This window comes from Cetorhinus maximus, chromosome 23 (assembly GCF_964194155.1).
Source record: "Cetorhinus maximus chromosome 23, sCetMax3.hap1.1, whole genome shotgun sequence".
NCBI classification, from domain to species: Eukaryota; Metazoa; Chordata; class Chondrichthyes; order Lamniformes; family Cetorhinidae; genus Cetorhinus; species Cetorhinus maximus.
The window spans coordinates 60,973,453-60,990,927 of NC_135901.1; the positions used below are offsets into that span (position 1 = coordinate 60,973,453).

General features: G+C 44.3%; 1 protein-coding gene across 1 annotated transcript in view; it reads left to right on the forward strand.

Moving 5' to 3' along the window:
• Positions 1–378: 378 nt before the first annotated feature.
• LOC144698069 (uncharacterized) overlaps positions 379–17,475 on the forward strand; it is a 207,830-nt gene continuing 190,733 nt past the window's right edge. Inside the window, 2 exon segments of the mRNA XM_078569995.1 lie at positions 379–997; positions 3,836–3,840. Of these exon segments, the coding sequence (XP_078426121.1) occupies positions 476–997; positions 3,836–3,840 (527 nt within the window). The 5' untranslated portion in view covers positions 379–475.

A 17,475-nucleotide genomic window follows, 5' to 3' on the forward strand; every position in this document is an offset into this window, starting at 1 on the left:
CTCTCTTCACAGATGCTGCCAGATCTGCAGAGATTTTCCAGCACTTTGTTTTTATCCCTCTCCTTCACCCCCTGCCTTTCTCTCTCTCTCTCATTTCGCTCTCACCCACTCCCATCTTTCTCTCTCCCTCCTCCAGTCGAGACCAGAGTCTTGTGTAGGCCCAGACCAGGTGGCAGGTTCTCTTCCCTGAAGGACATTAGTGACCCAGTTGGGTTTTTATGACAATCCAGCAGTTTTCATGGTCACTTTATCCTCGTGCCGGCCCCACAAATTCCCAGATTCATTCAGCTCAATTTCACAACCTGCCTTTGTGTTTTTGTGGGTTCTCTCTCACTCCCTTTTTTCTGTTTTAAATCAATTTCACAAGGTATTAGAAGGGGAGGATTTGCAGTCGGGAAACTGAAACTAAACATCACATCAGGATCTGACGGAATTTCCCAGTCTATCGTAAGCTGAAGATCATCGGATTTCGAACATGGAAGGAAAAAGCACCGTTCACACTGGGGAGAAGGCGTGGAAATGTGGGGATTGTAGGAAGGAATTTAACTACCCGTCTCAGCTGGAAACTCATCAGCGCACTCACACTGGAGAGAGACCATTCACCTGTGCCATGTGTGGGAAGGGATTCACTCATGCATCCAGCCTGCTAACACACCAGCGAGTTCACACAGGGGAGAGACCATTCACCTGCTCCCAGTGTGGGAAGAGATTCACTCAGGCATCCAACCTGCTGATGCACCAGCGAGTTCACACTGGGGAGAGACCATTCATCTGCTGTGCATGCGGGAAGGGATTCACTCAGGCATCCAACCTTCTGATGCACCAGCGAGTTCACGCTGGGGAGAGACTGTCCACCTGCTCCGTGTGTGGAAAGGGATTCACTCGATCATCCAACCTGCTGAGACACCAGCGAGTTCACACTGGGGAGAGACCATTCACCTGCTCCGAGTGTGGGAAGGGATTCACTACCTCATCCCACGTGCTGAGACACCAACAAGTTCATGAGTCATGACAGTGATTGGATTTTGCTGTTAATCACATCCAGGACTGAACCATGTTCATTGAGATCTGTTTCTGCTGATGTTTATAAACTCCAGATAAAATTCAAATAAAACAGCTTTGTGTTAAACACAAAGTGCTGAGTCTGTTAATCCAGCGCTTCCCAAACCTTTCCCAGTGAGACCCCATTTTAATGTCTCAGACTTGGTGTGACCCTAGAGTGAAAATCTGGGGATTACAGGAGATGTTGTGCAGGAAAGAGGCGTCAGGCAAAGTTTGGACAATTGTTATTCTGTAGAAAGTACTTCAAGCAGCTAAATATTTGCAATTGCTCAATGAAAAATTAGCATATTGTAAAGTCTACATTGTAAATTGGACTCATGTCTAATTAACTCAATAATTCTCTTAACTCTCTATAATTCTTCACTAAATAAAATCTTGAAATTCCAATTCTGCATGTGCAGGATATTTCAAATAAATGACTCAATTACACACAGATACAGCTTTTATCATAAACACTACAATAGTTATATACAACAGAAGCTATTAGCGTGATATACAGTCAGAAAGGTGCTTTCTCCTCTACAAATATTTAATGGCTCATAAAACTTTTAGTAATCCTAAAAATATACTTTTCAAAATGGTGAATGTACATCCCTCAAAACCAGACTGATCCTCCTTTCGTCTGCTGAAATGACAGAAGAGGTAGACAGCTTTTTTGCATCTATCTTAATCCCCAGGATATGTGTTTGCCTTAGTTTGGTAATGATGAATGAATTGGGGGAGTTGATGAATAGAAAACAAACACCTACCTTTTCACGGGCGTTTTATGCAGCAATCAAGCCTCAGATAGCAGCCATTAGAGCTCGTCCACCAATAGGAAAAGGTGAGGATTTAAGGGGCCCTCGTAGCTGTCAGGGGACAGTCCAAGCTCCCTGGCAGCCATGGATGCCTCAGAGCTCGCGAGCCCAAAATCTCACCACTGGGGATCACGAGCCACAATTTTGGAAGCTCTGTTTTAATATCTTGAAGACTAGTTAGTTTATTTTGAAATGCTCCCCCCTCCCCTGTCTCCTCCATCCTCACCTTCAAGAACAAGTGTGAGGAGCTCATTGAGCTTCTTTGTCACTAAGATTGAGACAATCCGATCAGCTGCCTCTGCTGCTTCCCTCCCTTCCACTAGCCCACCGGGACAAACTGTCTCCAAAGTTCCCCTTGTTCAAGCCTGAACTCACATCTTTCTTTAGTTTCTCTCCCATCTCCCCACATGGCCTCTCAGTGCTCACCTTGTCCATGAGACCCACCTCCTGCTATCGACCCTATTCCCAATAAACTGCTGATCCCCCAACTTCCCCATGTTTACTGATATTGTTAATAGTTCTCTCTCTTCAGCTATTGCCCCCCTCACCTTCTAATCATCATTCCCTTCCTCAATAAACATCCTTGCCCCCACCATCCTTGAAAACGACTACACCATTTCCAACCTCTCTTTCCTTTCCAAAGTCCTTGAAAATTTTGTCACGTCTCAAATCCATGCTCATCTTTCCCAGAACTCCCTGTTTGAATCCCTCCAATCAGGTTTCTGCCCTGCTACTGTACTGAAACAGCTCTGATCAAAGCACCAATTACATCCTATGTGACTGTGACAAAGGTAAACTATCCCTTCTCGTCCTTCTTGATGTGTCTGCAGCCTTTGACAAAGTTGACCACACCATTCTGCTCCAATATCTCTCCACCGTCGTCCGGCTGGGTCGGGCTGGTCTCTCCTGGTTCCATTCTTCTCTATCTAATCATAGCCAGAGAATTACTTGGAATGTCTTCCCTTCCCACTCCCACAGTTACCTCTGGTGTCCCCAAAGGATCCAGCCTTGGCCTCTTATTTCTCATCAACACGCTCCCCACAGCGACATCATCTGAAAACACAGTGTCAGTTATCACATGTACACTGACAGTGCCCAGCTCTACCTCACCACCACCTCTCTCCACTTTTGTTAAATTATCAGACTGTCTAATATCCAGTGGTGGATGTGCAAAAATGTCATCCAATTGAATATTGGGAAGACTGAAACCATTGTTTTCATTCCCGAGCTACCAACTCCATTTCTCTCCCTGGCAACTGTCTGAATGTAAACCAGACTTTTTGCCCACGTGATGTCAGGTTTGACCCCGAGATGTGATTCTGAGTCGGGTGTGTGTGTCCCGGTGATTTTCCAGTCACACTGATGATTTAAATATTTCCCCACAGACAGAACAGACAAACATTTCTCCTTCCATAATCAGAGGCTGATCATTTATGAATTCAGTGATTCTATAAGATCTTGAGATTTTTGCTTTGAGTTTCTCATCTGAAAATCCTCTCCCTCTAATCCCCTGTAAACAGAGTTGACAAAAGCCATCACTGTCAGTACAGGATAGAAATTCAGAACAGACAATTCTAGTTCCAAGGGATATTCTTTCTCCTTTCATTCCCCCAAATCTATAAATCCCTGTCCCACACACTCCTCCCCCTCTCTGCTCATTGTTACAGATTCAGTGCCTGATCTCCTACTAATTATTTTCTCCCCTCCAGATTCCCTCTCTTCCTGTCCTTAAAGTGGTGTCTCAGGCTGTGGGTCAATCCCACTCCTTCACTCTAATTCTATCAAATAATTCAGCTCACAACAGATGTTCTTTAATGGTTTTGTGGTAATTTTGAATGTTTGGAAAGAATCACCTTTTCCCAACTGTGACACAAGCTGTGCCTGAGTTACATTAAATAGACTCATTCACTCAGTAAGTGATCAGATCTCACTGAACTATGATACAAGCTGTGTCTATCTGAGTTACATTGATACAGACTCAGTCACTTAGTAAGTGATCAGATCTCACTCAACTATGACACAAGATGTGTCTATCTGAGTTACATTGAAACAGACTCGCTCACTCAGTAAATGATCAGATCTCACCGAACTATGTCACAAGATGTGTCTATATGAGTTACATTGATACAGACTCACTCACTCAGTAAGTGATCAGATCTCACTGAACTATGACACAAGCTGTGTCTATCTGAGTTACATTGATATAGACTCAGTCACTTAGTAAGTGATCAGATCTCACTGAACTATGACACAAGATGTGTCTATCTGAGTTACATTGAAACAGACTCACTCACTCAGTAAATGATCAGATCTCACTGAACTATGTCACAAGATGTGTCTATCTGAGTTACATTGATACAGACTCACTCACTCAGTAAGTGATCAGATCTCACTGAACTATGAAACAAGCTGTGTCTATCTGAGTTACATTGAAACAGCCTCACTCAGTCAGTGATCAGATCTCACTGAACTATGACACAAGCTGTGTCTATCTGAGTTACATTGATACAGACTCACTCACTCAGTAAGTGATCAGATCTCACTGAACTATAACACAAGCTGTGTCTATCTGAGTTCTATTTATACAGACTCACTCACTCAGTAAGTGAACAGTTCTCACTGAACTACAAAAACAACAACTTAAATTTATATCGGGCTTCTAACATAATAAATTGTCCCAAGGAGTTTCACCAGGGCATAAGGATATATTAGGTCAGATAACCAAAAGCTTGGCCAAAGAGGTCGGTTATAAGGAGTGTCTGCAAGGAGGAAAGTGAATGAGAAAGGTGAAGAGGTTTAGGGAGGAAATTCCACAGCTTAGGGTCCAGACAGCTGAAGGCCCGGCCACCAATGGTGGAGTGATTAAAATCGGGGATGAAGGACATCCGGTAATGGTGCTCCATATATGTGGGCCCCATAGCCCAGGCTCAAGGCCCTAATCTGAACTTTGGGACATAGTTTGACCATCCCGGGTTTCAGAGAAAAACACAGCAGGTCAATCATCATTGGAAAGTGATAAGTTAGTGGTCACTGTTTCAGGTGGGACTCTTTCAGAATGAACACTTCCCACCACCAGCACCAACCCCCCTCCCCCATCCCCCTCCCTGTGAACTGAACATTCCTTCAGCCACTCATCCACCCATTGCACATCCACCCAATGGCTCCCAGCCTGGATTGACATTCAGCATGAACCCAGTGAGAGGGTGAGCTGGCCCACGGGATGTCAGAATGGACAAGAGCTGGAAGTGGTTCCAATCAATGCGTTTTAAGTTTCATTGTTATAAACAGGAAACTTAATATTTTGTTAAACCCCCATGTTCACACCCTTGGTGAATTACAATTTCTCACCCAGTCCTTCCCTCTGGCTTCAACATGGTGCATCCTGTGTGGGTTCAGCAGAGGTAGAGACAGGCTGCTCGGGAGATGGGGGCAGTGTGTCGGGAGATGGGGGCAGTGTGTCGGGAGACGGGGGCAGAGTGTCGGGAGATGGGGGCAGTGTGTCGGGAGACGGGGGCAGAGTGTCGGGAGATGGGGCAGAGTGTCGGGAGATGGGGCAGAGTGTCGGGAGATGGGGCAGAGTGTCGGGAGATGGGGCAGCGTGTCGGGAGATGGGGGAAACCTGTCGGGAGATGGGGGCAGAGTGTCGGGAGACAGGGGCAGAGTGTCGGGAGATGGGACATATACTGTACATATTTCTCATCTTCACAGTTCACAACACTATTCCTGATGTTCATGAGTTGCCTCACTTTCTTTCCCATTAATTCCATTTGCTGATCTATCAGTAATGGACTTGCTGCCATCTCAAACAAAACTGTTTTCACCACTAAGGCTCCGCTGGTATTTAATAGTCTCCATGACATCATCGCACTGGGACTGGATGACATCGTCGCACTGGGACTGGATGACATCATAAGAGTCCATTGTTTCTTAATGACCCACATCAATAACAAGAGGAAATATTAATAAACCTGGGCACATTATCTAGGCTGACACTCCAGGGTGACACTGAGGGACTGCTGCACTGTCAGAGACAGCATCCTTCACATGTAACTTGTGGAGACTCTGGTCACAATCTTCCAATCCTCCTTATGTAGTAGTGGTGTCAAAGCACTGACAGATTGTAAATGTTACACCCCTGTTCAAAAACATAGCAATACCAGGACAATCAGCTTCACATCAGTGGTGGGGAAAGGTTGGAGCCAATAATCCAGGAGAAAATTAATTGGCAATTGGAAAAGTATGGATTTTTATTTCCAGCATTTTCTGTTTTTGATAGCGATGCCTTCCCTGAATTGCAAGGTAAACAGAGGATCTCTGGGAGGAACAGGGAGCTGGGACCTGTTCGTGAGAGTAAGCAAAGGTGTGAGAACTGAAAGAATCTCGAGTAAGAAAGGGGAAAAGATCCAAAAATGAGGCAGTTAGTAACAGGACACCAATCAGTCTCCTCTTATCCTGGAAAAATCAAGGACTTAACATACTGCGTGTTTGAAACAAAGCTGATTTATTTAACACCAAGATATTAAACTCCAGCCCAGTTATAGTGATTATTAACATCAGTAGAAATAAACCCCAACTGAACATGGATGATATTAACAGTGACAGTAAAAGCAGAATTGAGCACATTAAGGGGAACAGAGGGTAAACAGAAATTATTTCTGCTGGTTAGGCAGTCTAGGAATAGGTGGTATAGTTTAAAAGTTAGAACCAGACCCTGAGTGTAATTACGTAGGATACATGACACAGAAACTGGCCATTCGGCCCAGCCAGTCCATGCTGGTGTTTATGTTCCACAAGAACCTCCTCCCATTTATCCTGATCTAAATCGACCATCTTAACCATCTATTCCCTTCTCCCTCTTGTGCTTGTCCAGCTTCCCCTTAAGTGATATTAGATGCGATTCCACCATTGGACAACACTTACTAAACAATCCTGAAGTAAAAGTTCAGAATCTTGTTGTAAACTAATTTGTGATGAGTTCCTGAATTATGGGGAAAGATCAGAGACAGCGGTTCTTAAAGGGACACTGCAGCCCTGAGAACACAATCATATATAGATCCAGAATATTAAACTCCAAATCAGTAACAGGGATTATTAACATCAGCAGAAACAAACCCCAACTGCTTGGATGTGATTAACAGCAGCAATAACAGTAGAATCCAACCCCTGCAGTCACTTGTGAACTCGCTGGTGTCTATGCAGCTGTGGTGACTGAATGAATCCCTTCCCACATTTGGAGTAGATGAATGGTCTTTCTCCAGTGTGAACTCGCTGGTGTACAATGAGGTTGGATGAAGACCTGAATCTCATTCCACAGGAAGTACAGCTGAACGGCCTCTCCTCTGTGTGAATTCACTGGTGGTTTAGCAGGTCAGAGGACCCAGTGAATCCTTTCCCACACTCGGAGCAGGTGTACGGCCTCTCTCGTGTGAACTCGCTGGTGTCTCAGTAGATCAACTGCTCGAGAGAATCCCTTCCCACAATTGGAGCAGATGAATGGCCTTTCCTCAGTGTAAAGTCGCTGGTGTACATTGAGGTGGAATGAAGACCTGAATCTCTTTCCACAGGAAATACAACTGAACGGTCTCTCCTCAGTGTGAACTCACTGGTGTGTCAGTAGGTGAGATGACTGAATTAATCCCTTCCCACATTTGGAGAAGATGAATGGCCTCTTTCCAGTGTGAAGTCGCTGGTGTACAATGAGGTTTGATGAAGACCTGAATCCCTTCCCACAGTCAGAGCAGGTAAATGATCTCTCCCCAGTGTGAACTCGCTGGTGTGTCAGTAGTTGGGATAAGTGAGTGAATCCCTTACCACATTTAGGGCAGGTGAACGGCCTCTCCCCAGTGTGACTGCGCTGATGCTTTTCCAGCTGGGATGGGTAATCGAATCCTTTCTCACACTCCTTACATTTCCACGGTTTCTCCATGGTGTGGGTATCTCTGTGTCTCTCCAGGTTGGATGATCAGTTGAAGCCTCGTCCACACAGAGAACATGTGTACAGTTTCTCCCCGCTGTGAATGGTGCAATGTTATTTCAGGCTGTGTAACTGGTTAAAGCTCTTTCCACAGTCAGTTCACTGGAACACTCTCACTCTGGTGTGTGTGTGTCTCGGTGCTTTCCAGTCACACTGATGTTTGAAATCTTTTCCCACAGACAGAACAGACAAACATTTCTCCTTCCACATTCAAAGGCCGATGATATTCAGGTCCTGATGAATCGAGTGACTCTGTCAGATCTTGATGTGATGTTTGGTTTGAGTTTCCCGTCTGCAAATCCTCCCCTTTAATTCTCTGTGAAAGGAGTGTACAAAAGTCATCACTGTCAGTGCAGGATAGAAATTCAGAACAGACAATTCTAGTTCCTGTGGAACATTATTTCCTCTCTTGTGCCCCGAAAGCTACAAATCCCCATCCCACACACTCTCCCTCCTCCCTGTGCTGAAATCCAAATGCAGCTTTGGACAGTTTTTTTTGTATCTTTTTTAACAAATTTATACAACTGGAGATAACAATATGTCTGATCATTCACTTCAGTCAGTACTCGTGACAAAACATTAATCTGAAACCCCCTGACCGACCAGACAGAATAGCAGACGTTAACCTTGTGTCCAAAACTTACTGTGTGGAGGTTTAATGAGCGATTATGAAGGTGGTTTCTCCAAACCTCCCAGGGTTTCCTTCCTTCCTTCTCTTCCCCTCTAACTAAGTTAAACCTGGGATCAGTCTCGTGGTCCATTCTGGTTCCTGCTTCTCTTCCTGATGACTAATTAACTCCAATTAAATACTGAGAAGACTGAAGACACTGTTTTCAGTCCCTGCTCCAATCTCCATTTCCCAGATACCAACTCCATCCCTTTCCTTGGGAATATTCTGAGATTAAACCAGTCTCTTCGTAAACTCGGTGTTACATTTGATCTTGGGATAAGCTCCTGACCTCATACCTTTGCCATCACTAAGATCGCCTGGTTTACACTTGAATTAAAAGCATGAAACAAAAACAGAAAATGCTGGAAAACTTTAGCAGTTCCAACAGCATCTCTGGAGAGACAAACAGAGTTTTGCTTTTTTGCAAAACTATTTTGCAGTATTTTGCTTTTATCTTATTTAATTCACTGCCACTTCTCTTCCAGGAATACCTTGAAGAAGTAGTGCTCTGCAGTATTTTGCTTTTATCTTATTAATTAAAAATATGTCCCTGCTCATGTGACAGAGTGACATGAGGGGAAATGTTTCAGAACCTGTATAAAATCTTCATGTATATATTTTTTCAAATCATTTCATCTGCCTGAGACAGCTCTCTGCCTCAGGGAGATTATGTAGCTCACTCTCGCGTGCATGCACAAAGGTCACACTCGCCCAGCTCGCACTCCTCCCCCCACCTGCACAGGCAGCGCTGAGCACTGCTATTCACGTTTCACGCAACACAGGCCTTAATTGGCCCCCAGCATGAAATTGCCTTCCGGGCCTGATTGCTGGCAGTGGTCAGCTTCCCGACTGCCCCACTCGCCCCCACCGAGCCCGCACGCCAAGGGTAAAATTCTGCCCATGGAGCTTCTTTGTCACTAAGATTGAGACAAATTGATCAGCTGCCTCTGCTGCTTCCCTCCCTTCCACTAGCCCACCGGGACAAACTGTCTCTAAAATTCCCCCTTGTCTGAGCCCTGAATCTACATCTTTCTCCAGTTTCTCTCCCACCTCCCCTCATGCCCTCTCAGTGCTCATCTTGTCCATAAGACCCACTTTCTGCTGTACTGACCCCACTCTCACTGAACTACTGATCACCCAACTTCCCCATGTTAGCTGATATTCACAGTTTTGTCTCTCTCTCTACTGGTACTGTCCCTTTCACATTTAAACCCACCGTCCTGACCCATCCTAAAAACGGGATCTATCTTAGGCCCCTCCTATTTCTCATCTCCATGCTGCCACTAGGTGACATCATCCAAAAGCACCGTGTTAGTTTTCACATGTACACTGACAACACCCAGCTCTACCTCACCACCATCCCTCTCCATTCCTCCACTGTTACTAAGTTATCCAACTGCTTATCCCACACCCAATACTGGATGAGCATAAAATTACTCCAATTAAAAATTGAAGACAAAAGCCATTGTCTTCAATCACTACTACAAATTCCATCCCGTAACTACTGAGACCATCCCGATGAGTTATCATAGGGATACATTGTCCGAGGTTTATCAAGCCAGAAATCTTTCTTCCTAAACAAGGGAGAGAGAGAGAGAGAGAGAGAGCTATTTCTGTAATGTTCAATCAATTTCTGAAGATTTTATAAGGTTATTAGACAGTGATTTCGCACAGATCTCCCCAGCTTGAGAAGGGAATATCCTTATTGATTTCTCACAACTGATTCCTGACCAACCTCACTATTTCTAAGCTCCGAGCTTGTTTTCCTAAGTTCTTGATGAAAAACCATAGATAACATGCTAAAGCTTCTAGAATGATCAGAATCAGCAACACAAACACTTGAGCTGCCACCAAGAATAAATGTCAAAACTTTCCCACTAAAATGTGATAACTATCGACTTAGGTTCATCCTCCCCCATCTGCTGATCATCTCACACAATTCTAAATTATTGACATGTTGTAATTACATCTGGTTCAAAGAAAAGTTCATGCACAGATTTTATAGATTCTCCAGCTCTGTTCACCTGCACCCATTTCGTGGATATTTTCTAAATCCAGATTCTATTTCCTTCTTCAAATTAATTTGACTCACTTTGATATGTTCAATGTGTTTAATTTTTTCCTGAATGTTTGAGAGACAATTTTTCTGTGGAATATGTGTTAATGTCTTGATAATTTAAAGCGTTGTTTCATTCTACAGGCCACAATAATCACTCATGTTCTGTTTATTTTTTATTCATTCATGGGATATGGGCTTCGCTGGCTGGGCCAGCATTTGTTCCCATCCCTAGTTGCGCTTGAGAAAGTGGTGGTGAGGAGCTGCCTTCTTGAACCACTGCAGTCCATGTGGTGTAGGTACACCCACAGTGCTGTTAGGAAGGGAGTTCCAGGATTTTGACCCAACCACAGTGAAGGAATGGCAATATATTTCTATATCAGGATGATGAGTGGCTTGGAGGGGAACTTCCAGCTGGTGGTGTTCCCATCTATCTGCTGCCCTTATCCTTCTAGATGGTAGTGATCATGGGTTTGGATGGTGCTGTCGAAGGAGCCTTGGTGAATTCCTGCAGTGGTCATCATCAAAGCCCATCTACTCTCATCCATCTTCCACCACTTGGCCCGTAGTCCTGTAAGCTGTGGTGTTTCAAGTGTTCATCTAAATACTTCTTAAATGTTGTGAGGGTTCCTGCCTCTACCACTCCCTCAGGCACTGAGTCCCACATTTCACCTGGGCCTGGGGATTTATCTACTTTTAAGGCCGCCATTAGAGACTGAGTCTCAGTTAATCATTGTCTGAATCTGGGGAAGGGAGGGGCAGATTCTGTTAGCAAATGGATTGAAAAATAAAAAAGACCAAGTTCCAGCTCATACCATTCGCACCTTATGATAACATAGTTATGGGATAATCTTGAGGATGGATAGAGTTGTATTAGAAGCATTTCAGGGAAGGTTCACTCAGTTGATTTCTGGGATGAAAGTGTTGTCTTTCTTTTAAAATTCATTCATGGGATGTAGGCTTCACGGGCAGGTTCCAGATAGACCGCACCCTCTGGGTGAAAAGAAAATCCTCAAATCCCCTCTAAACCTTCTGCCCCTTAACTTAAATCTATGCCCCCCTGAGTACTGACCACTCCACTAAAGAGAAAAATGTCTTCCTATCCACCCTATCTATGCCCCTCATAATTTTGTACACCTCTACCAGGTACACCCTCAGCCTTCTCTGCTCCAAGGAAAACAACCCCAGCCTATCTAGTCTCTCTTCATAGCTGAAACTCTCCAGCCCAGGCAACATCCTGAGTGAATCTCCTCTGCACCCTCTCCAGTGCAATCACATCCTTCCTATAGTGTGGCAAACAGAACTGCACAGAGTACTCCAAATGTGGCCTAACTAATGCTTTATACTGCTCCATCATAACGTCCCTGCTCTTGCATTCAATGCCTCGACTAATATGTCGACAATGTTTGACACAAAGCTGATTGATTTAAGCTTTCTACAGGATATTAAACTCCAGCCCAGTGACAGGGATTATTAACATCAGCAGAAACAAACCCCAACTGTCGGAAAGAGCATGGTTCACTCCTGGATGTGATTTGCAGCAACAATAACAGCAGAGTACAAGCCTGGGAGTCACTTGTGAATACATTGGTCTGTCTGCAGGGTGGATGAATGACTGAATCCCTTCCCACACACGGAGCAGGTCAATGGCCTTTCTCCAGTGTGAACTCGCTGGTGTGTCAGCCGGAGATATGGGTGAATGAATCCCTTCCCAAATATGGAGCAAGTGAAAGGCCTCTCTCCAGTGTGAACTCGCTGATGTGTCAGCAAACACATTTTGCTTTTATAGCTTTTCACACAGTCGGCACGTTTAAAAGGTCTCTTTTCAGAGTGAACACGTTGATGTGAAGTGAGCTGGGTTAGTTGAGTGAATCTCTTCCCACACTTGGAGCAGTTGAATGGTTTCTGCCCAGTTTGAACTCACTGGTGTTTCAACAGAATCTTTCTACTTCTAAAGCACTTTTCACAGTCAGAACATTTAAAAGGTTTCTTGTCAGAGTGTACAAGTTGATGTGAAGTGAGGGTACTTATCAGAGTGAATCCCTTTCCACAGTCAGTGCAGGTAAACGGCCTCTCCCCAGTGTGAATTCGCTCGTTTCTCAGCAGATTCCTTTTGCTTTTAAAGCTCTTCTCATAGTCGCAACACTTAAAAGGTCTCATGTCAGAGTGAACAAGTTGAGGTGAAGTGAGGTTAGTTAGTCGAGTGAATCCCTTCCCACCCACTCGGAGCAGATGAAAGCCCTCTCCCCAGTGTGAATGCGCTGATGAATTTCCAGCACAGATGGGGATCTGAATCCTAACCCACAGTCCCCACGTTTCCACGGTTTCTCCATGGTGTCGTTGTCCCCGTATCTCTCCATGTTGGATGATCAGTTGAATCCTTGTCCACACACACAACACTTGCACAGTTTCTCCCCGCTGTGCATGGTGAGATTTTTTTTCAGATAGTGTAACAGGTTAAAGCTCTTTCCACAGTCAGTTCACTGGCGCACTCTGACTAGGACGTGTCTGTGTCTCGGTGCTTTTCCAGTCACACTGATGTTTGAAATATTTTCCCACAGACAGAACCGACAAATATTTCTCCTTCCACAGTCAATGATCAATGATATTCAGGTCCAACGTCGGAATTATAGACCAGTCAGCCTGACGTCGGTAGTGGGGAAAATTCTAGGGTCCATTATGGAAGATTTAATAGCTGAGCACTTGGAAATCAATGACAATATGGGACAGAGTCAGCATGGATTTACGAAAGGGAAATCATGCTTGACAAATCTACTGGAATTTTTCGAGGATGTAACTCATAAAGTTGATGAGGGGGATCCAGTGGATGTGGTTTATTTGGACTTTCGAAAGGTTTTCGACAATAAGAGATTAGCGTGTTAAATTAAAGCGCATGGGATTGGGCTAGTGTATTGAGATGGATAGAAAACTGGTTGGCAGACAGGAAACAAAGAGTAGGAATAAATGGGTCTTTTTCCGAATGGCAGGCAGTGACTAGTGGGGTACTGCAGGGATCGGTGCTGGGACCCCAGTTATTCACAATATATACTAATGATTCAGATGAGGAAACTAAATGTAATATCTCCAAATTTGCAGATGACACAAAGCTGGGTGGGAGGGTGAGCCGCGAGGAGGAAGCAGAGATGCTTCAGTATGATTTGGAAAAGCTGAGTGAGTGGGCAAATGAATGGCAGATGCAGTATAATGTGGATAAATGTGAGGTTATCCACTTTGGTAGCAAACGCAGGAAGGCAGATTATTATCCCATTGACTATAAATTGAGAGGGGGAATGTGCAACGAGACCTGGGTGTCCTTGTACACCAGTCGCTGAAGGTAAGCATGCAGGTGCAGCAGGTGGTAAAGAAGGCAAATGGTATGTTGACCTTCATAGCGAGAGGATTAGAGTACAGGAGCAGAGGTGTCTTGCTGAAATTATACAGGGTCTTGGTGAGATCACACCTGAAATATTGTGTGCAATTTTGGTCTCCTTGTCTGAGAAAGGATGTACTTGCTATAGAGGGAGTGCAGTAAAGGTTTACCAGACTGATTCCTGGGATGCCGGGACTGACATATGAGGAGAGATTGAGTCGGTTAGGATTATATTCTCTGGAGTTCAGAAGAATGAGCGGGGACCTCATAGAAACCTATAAAATTCTAACAGGACTAGACAGGGTAGATCCAGGAAGAGTGTTCCCGATGGTGGGGGAGTCCGGAACCAGGGGTAGCAGTCTGAGGATATGGGGTTTTAGGACTGAGATGAGGAGAAATTTCTTCATCCAGAGAGTGGTGAGCCTATGGAATTCGCTACCACAGAAAGTAGTTGAGGCCAATACATTGTATGTTTTCAAGAAGGAGTTAGATACAGCTCTTGGGGTGAAAGGGATCAAAGGATATGGGGAGAAAGTGGGAGCAGGCTATTGAGTTGGATGATCAGCCATGATCATAATGAATGGTGGAGCAGGCTCGAAGGGCCGAATGGCCTCCTTCTGATCCTATTTTCTATGTTTCTATGTTTCCTGGTGAATTGAGTGACTCTGTCAGATCTTGATGTGATGTTTGGCTTGAGTTTCCTATCTGCAAACCATATCCCTATTGTACCCAGTAAAAGGAGTTTACAAAACTTTTCACTGTAAGTACAGGGTAGAAATTCAAAACAGAAAATTCGAGTTTCTTTGGTACATTCTTCACTCAAACATGCAGTCCAATCCAACTGAAAGAAGTTCAAATCAGCAACAAAGTCCCAATAAAAGCAAAGGGAACCTTCCTAAGTAAACCAGAATGTTGTTTCCAATGTCTATGAGACACTCTGTACCCTGAGGTGCCCACCGGTTGTGGGAGGTATCAAGCGTACCGGTGGACACTGCATGTTCCCTCTCCAGGGACACCCGGGCACGGACAAGACCACGGAAGAGAGATTGGCAGCCAATGTGACCACCCCCATGTTTGTCACCCATCCTGGATCTACAAATTCCTGTTTTAAACAAGCCCATGAGCAGTTACAGGAGAAGATTCTCCAACTTATTCCCAGGCCAGCCTCTCCCCACCCCACCCACCACCCACCTTAACTGGGCAGCCAGAGATTAGGATTGTGGGGCTGAAGTGTCACCAAGGGCTTCGGATCAGCCCCACAGGGGCCGCAGCCTCTCACCCTGAATATATACATGGACTCCTCTAGGTCGCAAACATCACCTGCAGCCTGGGAGTGGGTAAAGCTGCTTCAAACCCTGTCCCTCCGCCAAAAGTTTGCCTATCCCGGGTACAAGGAACCTGTTGGGAAACGGGAGCGTGAAGCCCCGCCCGCTCACTGTTGCAGCAACAAGGCCGCGCATGCGCCCTACTACCTACTGAAACAAGATGGCGGCCGTTATCCTGGGTCTGGGTCTCGGGGATAAAAATAAAAAAACTCAATAAAATTAGAGATGAAATTATAGATAAACCTGAATGTAACAGAACATCCATTATCCACCGGAAAGATGGGGAGCGGGAATTGTCCATCTCAGTCTCGTCAATAGATACTTAATGAGGGGACATTATTCTCTGTGTCTTTCCCGGACCTGGAGATGGAAAAGGGGCAAATGAATGAACTTTAAACACCTCGTCCACTTGGCACAGAAACTGTCTGAAACTCAGAATAGAAACCACATGGAACAAAATACTGACAAATACTCAACTGTTGGCTACAAATAAATAAAAATATATATTGGGGGAGACGGTGCCACAGTGGGAATATTACTGGACTAATTATCCAGAAAACCAGCTTGATGCTCTGGGGACAGGGGTTCAAATCCCACCACGGCAGCTGGTGGAATTTAAAATCAATTATTAAATCTGGAATTGAAAGCGAGTCTCAATAAGGGCGATGATTAAGCCATTGTCGATTGTCATTAAAACCCACCTGGTTCACTAATGTCCTTTCGGGAAGGAAATCTGCCCTCCTTACCTGGTCTTACATGTGACTCCAGAGCCACACCGAAATCTGGTTACTCTTGATAACCCTCCGAAATGGTGTGGCAAGCACTTGTTTCAAGGGCAACAAATGCTGTCCCTGCCCACATTCCATGAAAGAAAGTTTTTAACATCACCGCCACTGAATGGCTACAATTTCGGAAGGAAGTGAAGACAGAGGGTCCAGAAAAGATGCAAGAAAACGGTTCTCCTTCCATGGATAACAAACCAACTTCACCTCGCCTAATTGAAGTTCCGATCTCTCGTGAATCTTTCCTCCACACTCTCACATTCTTCCTAATGCTCAGAATTGGACACAATACTGCAGTTGGGTCCAAAGCAGTGTTTTATTCAGGTTTATTCTAACTTGGTTGATTTTGTACTTTATTCCCGTATTCATAAAGCCCAGGATTCCACATGCTTTATTCACTAATTTCTCAGCCTGCCCCGCCATCTTCAATGATTTGTGCACATAAAGCCCCAGATTACGCTGCTCCTGCACATTTTTACACTTGTATCCTTTATTTTATATTGCCACTTCTTGCTCTTCCTACCAAAATGAATCACTTCACACCTCTCTGAATGAAATTTTATCTGCCACCTGTCTGCCCATTCCACCATCTTGTCTGTGTCCTCTTGAGGTTTATCACCATCCTCCCCACTGTAAACACAACTTGAAAATTTGGTGTCGTTTGCAAATCTTGAAATGCAGCCCTGCACACACAAGTCTAGATCATTAATATATATCAAGAAATCAGTGGTCAGACTACCGACCCCTTGTGATCCCACTGTATACTTTTCCTCAATTTTAAAAAGCAACCGTTCACCATGCATGTTGTTGCCTGTCACAAAGCCAATGCTGCCTCTGCCCCATGGATTTTAACTCTGCTGACAAGCCTGTTACTTGGCACTGTATCAAATACCGTTTAGCAGTTCATGTGCACATCAACCGTGTTACCCTCATCAACATTCTCTGTTGCCTTATCAAAAACTCAAGAAATTTAGTTCAACACGATTGTCCTGAACAAATTGTACAAGTGACCTAATTTTGACCTGAATTGCCGCTTCTAAATGCTTTCCCACACAAGAGGTTAAACTGACTGGTCTGTCAATGCTGGGCTGACCCTTCCATTTAAGATTACTAAGGATTTAATATTAGTGCCAGGAATTGTGGGGAAAACGTGAGGAGTTGTGAAATTGTAACATTTAAAAACACTGATAACTGATAAATAGCTCAATAAATAATCAGATTCAAGACATAAAGTACAGATAAATTAATTTATGAATAACTGAATTGAATTATTAATAATGTCAGGTAGAGTGCTTGGAATAGAGAAACGAAAATTACTGCAATGCTTAAAACATGAAATGAAAAGATTAAAAACTGGAAACACTCAGCAGGTCTGGAAAAATCTGTAGAGAGAGAAACAAAATTAACGTTTCAGGTCTGTGAGCCATTGAAAGTGGGGA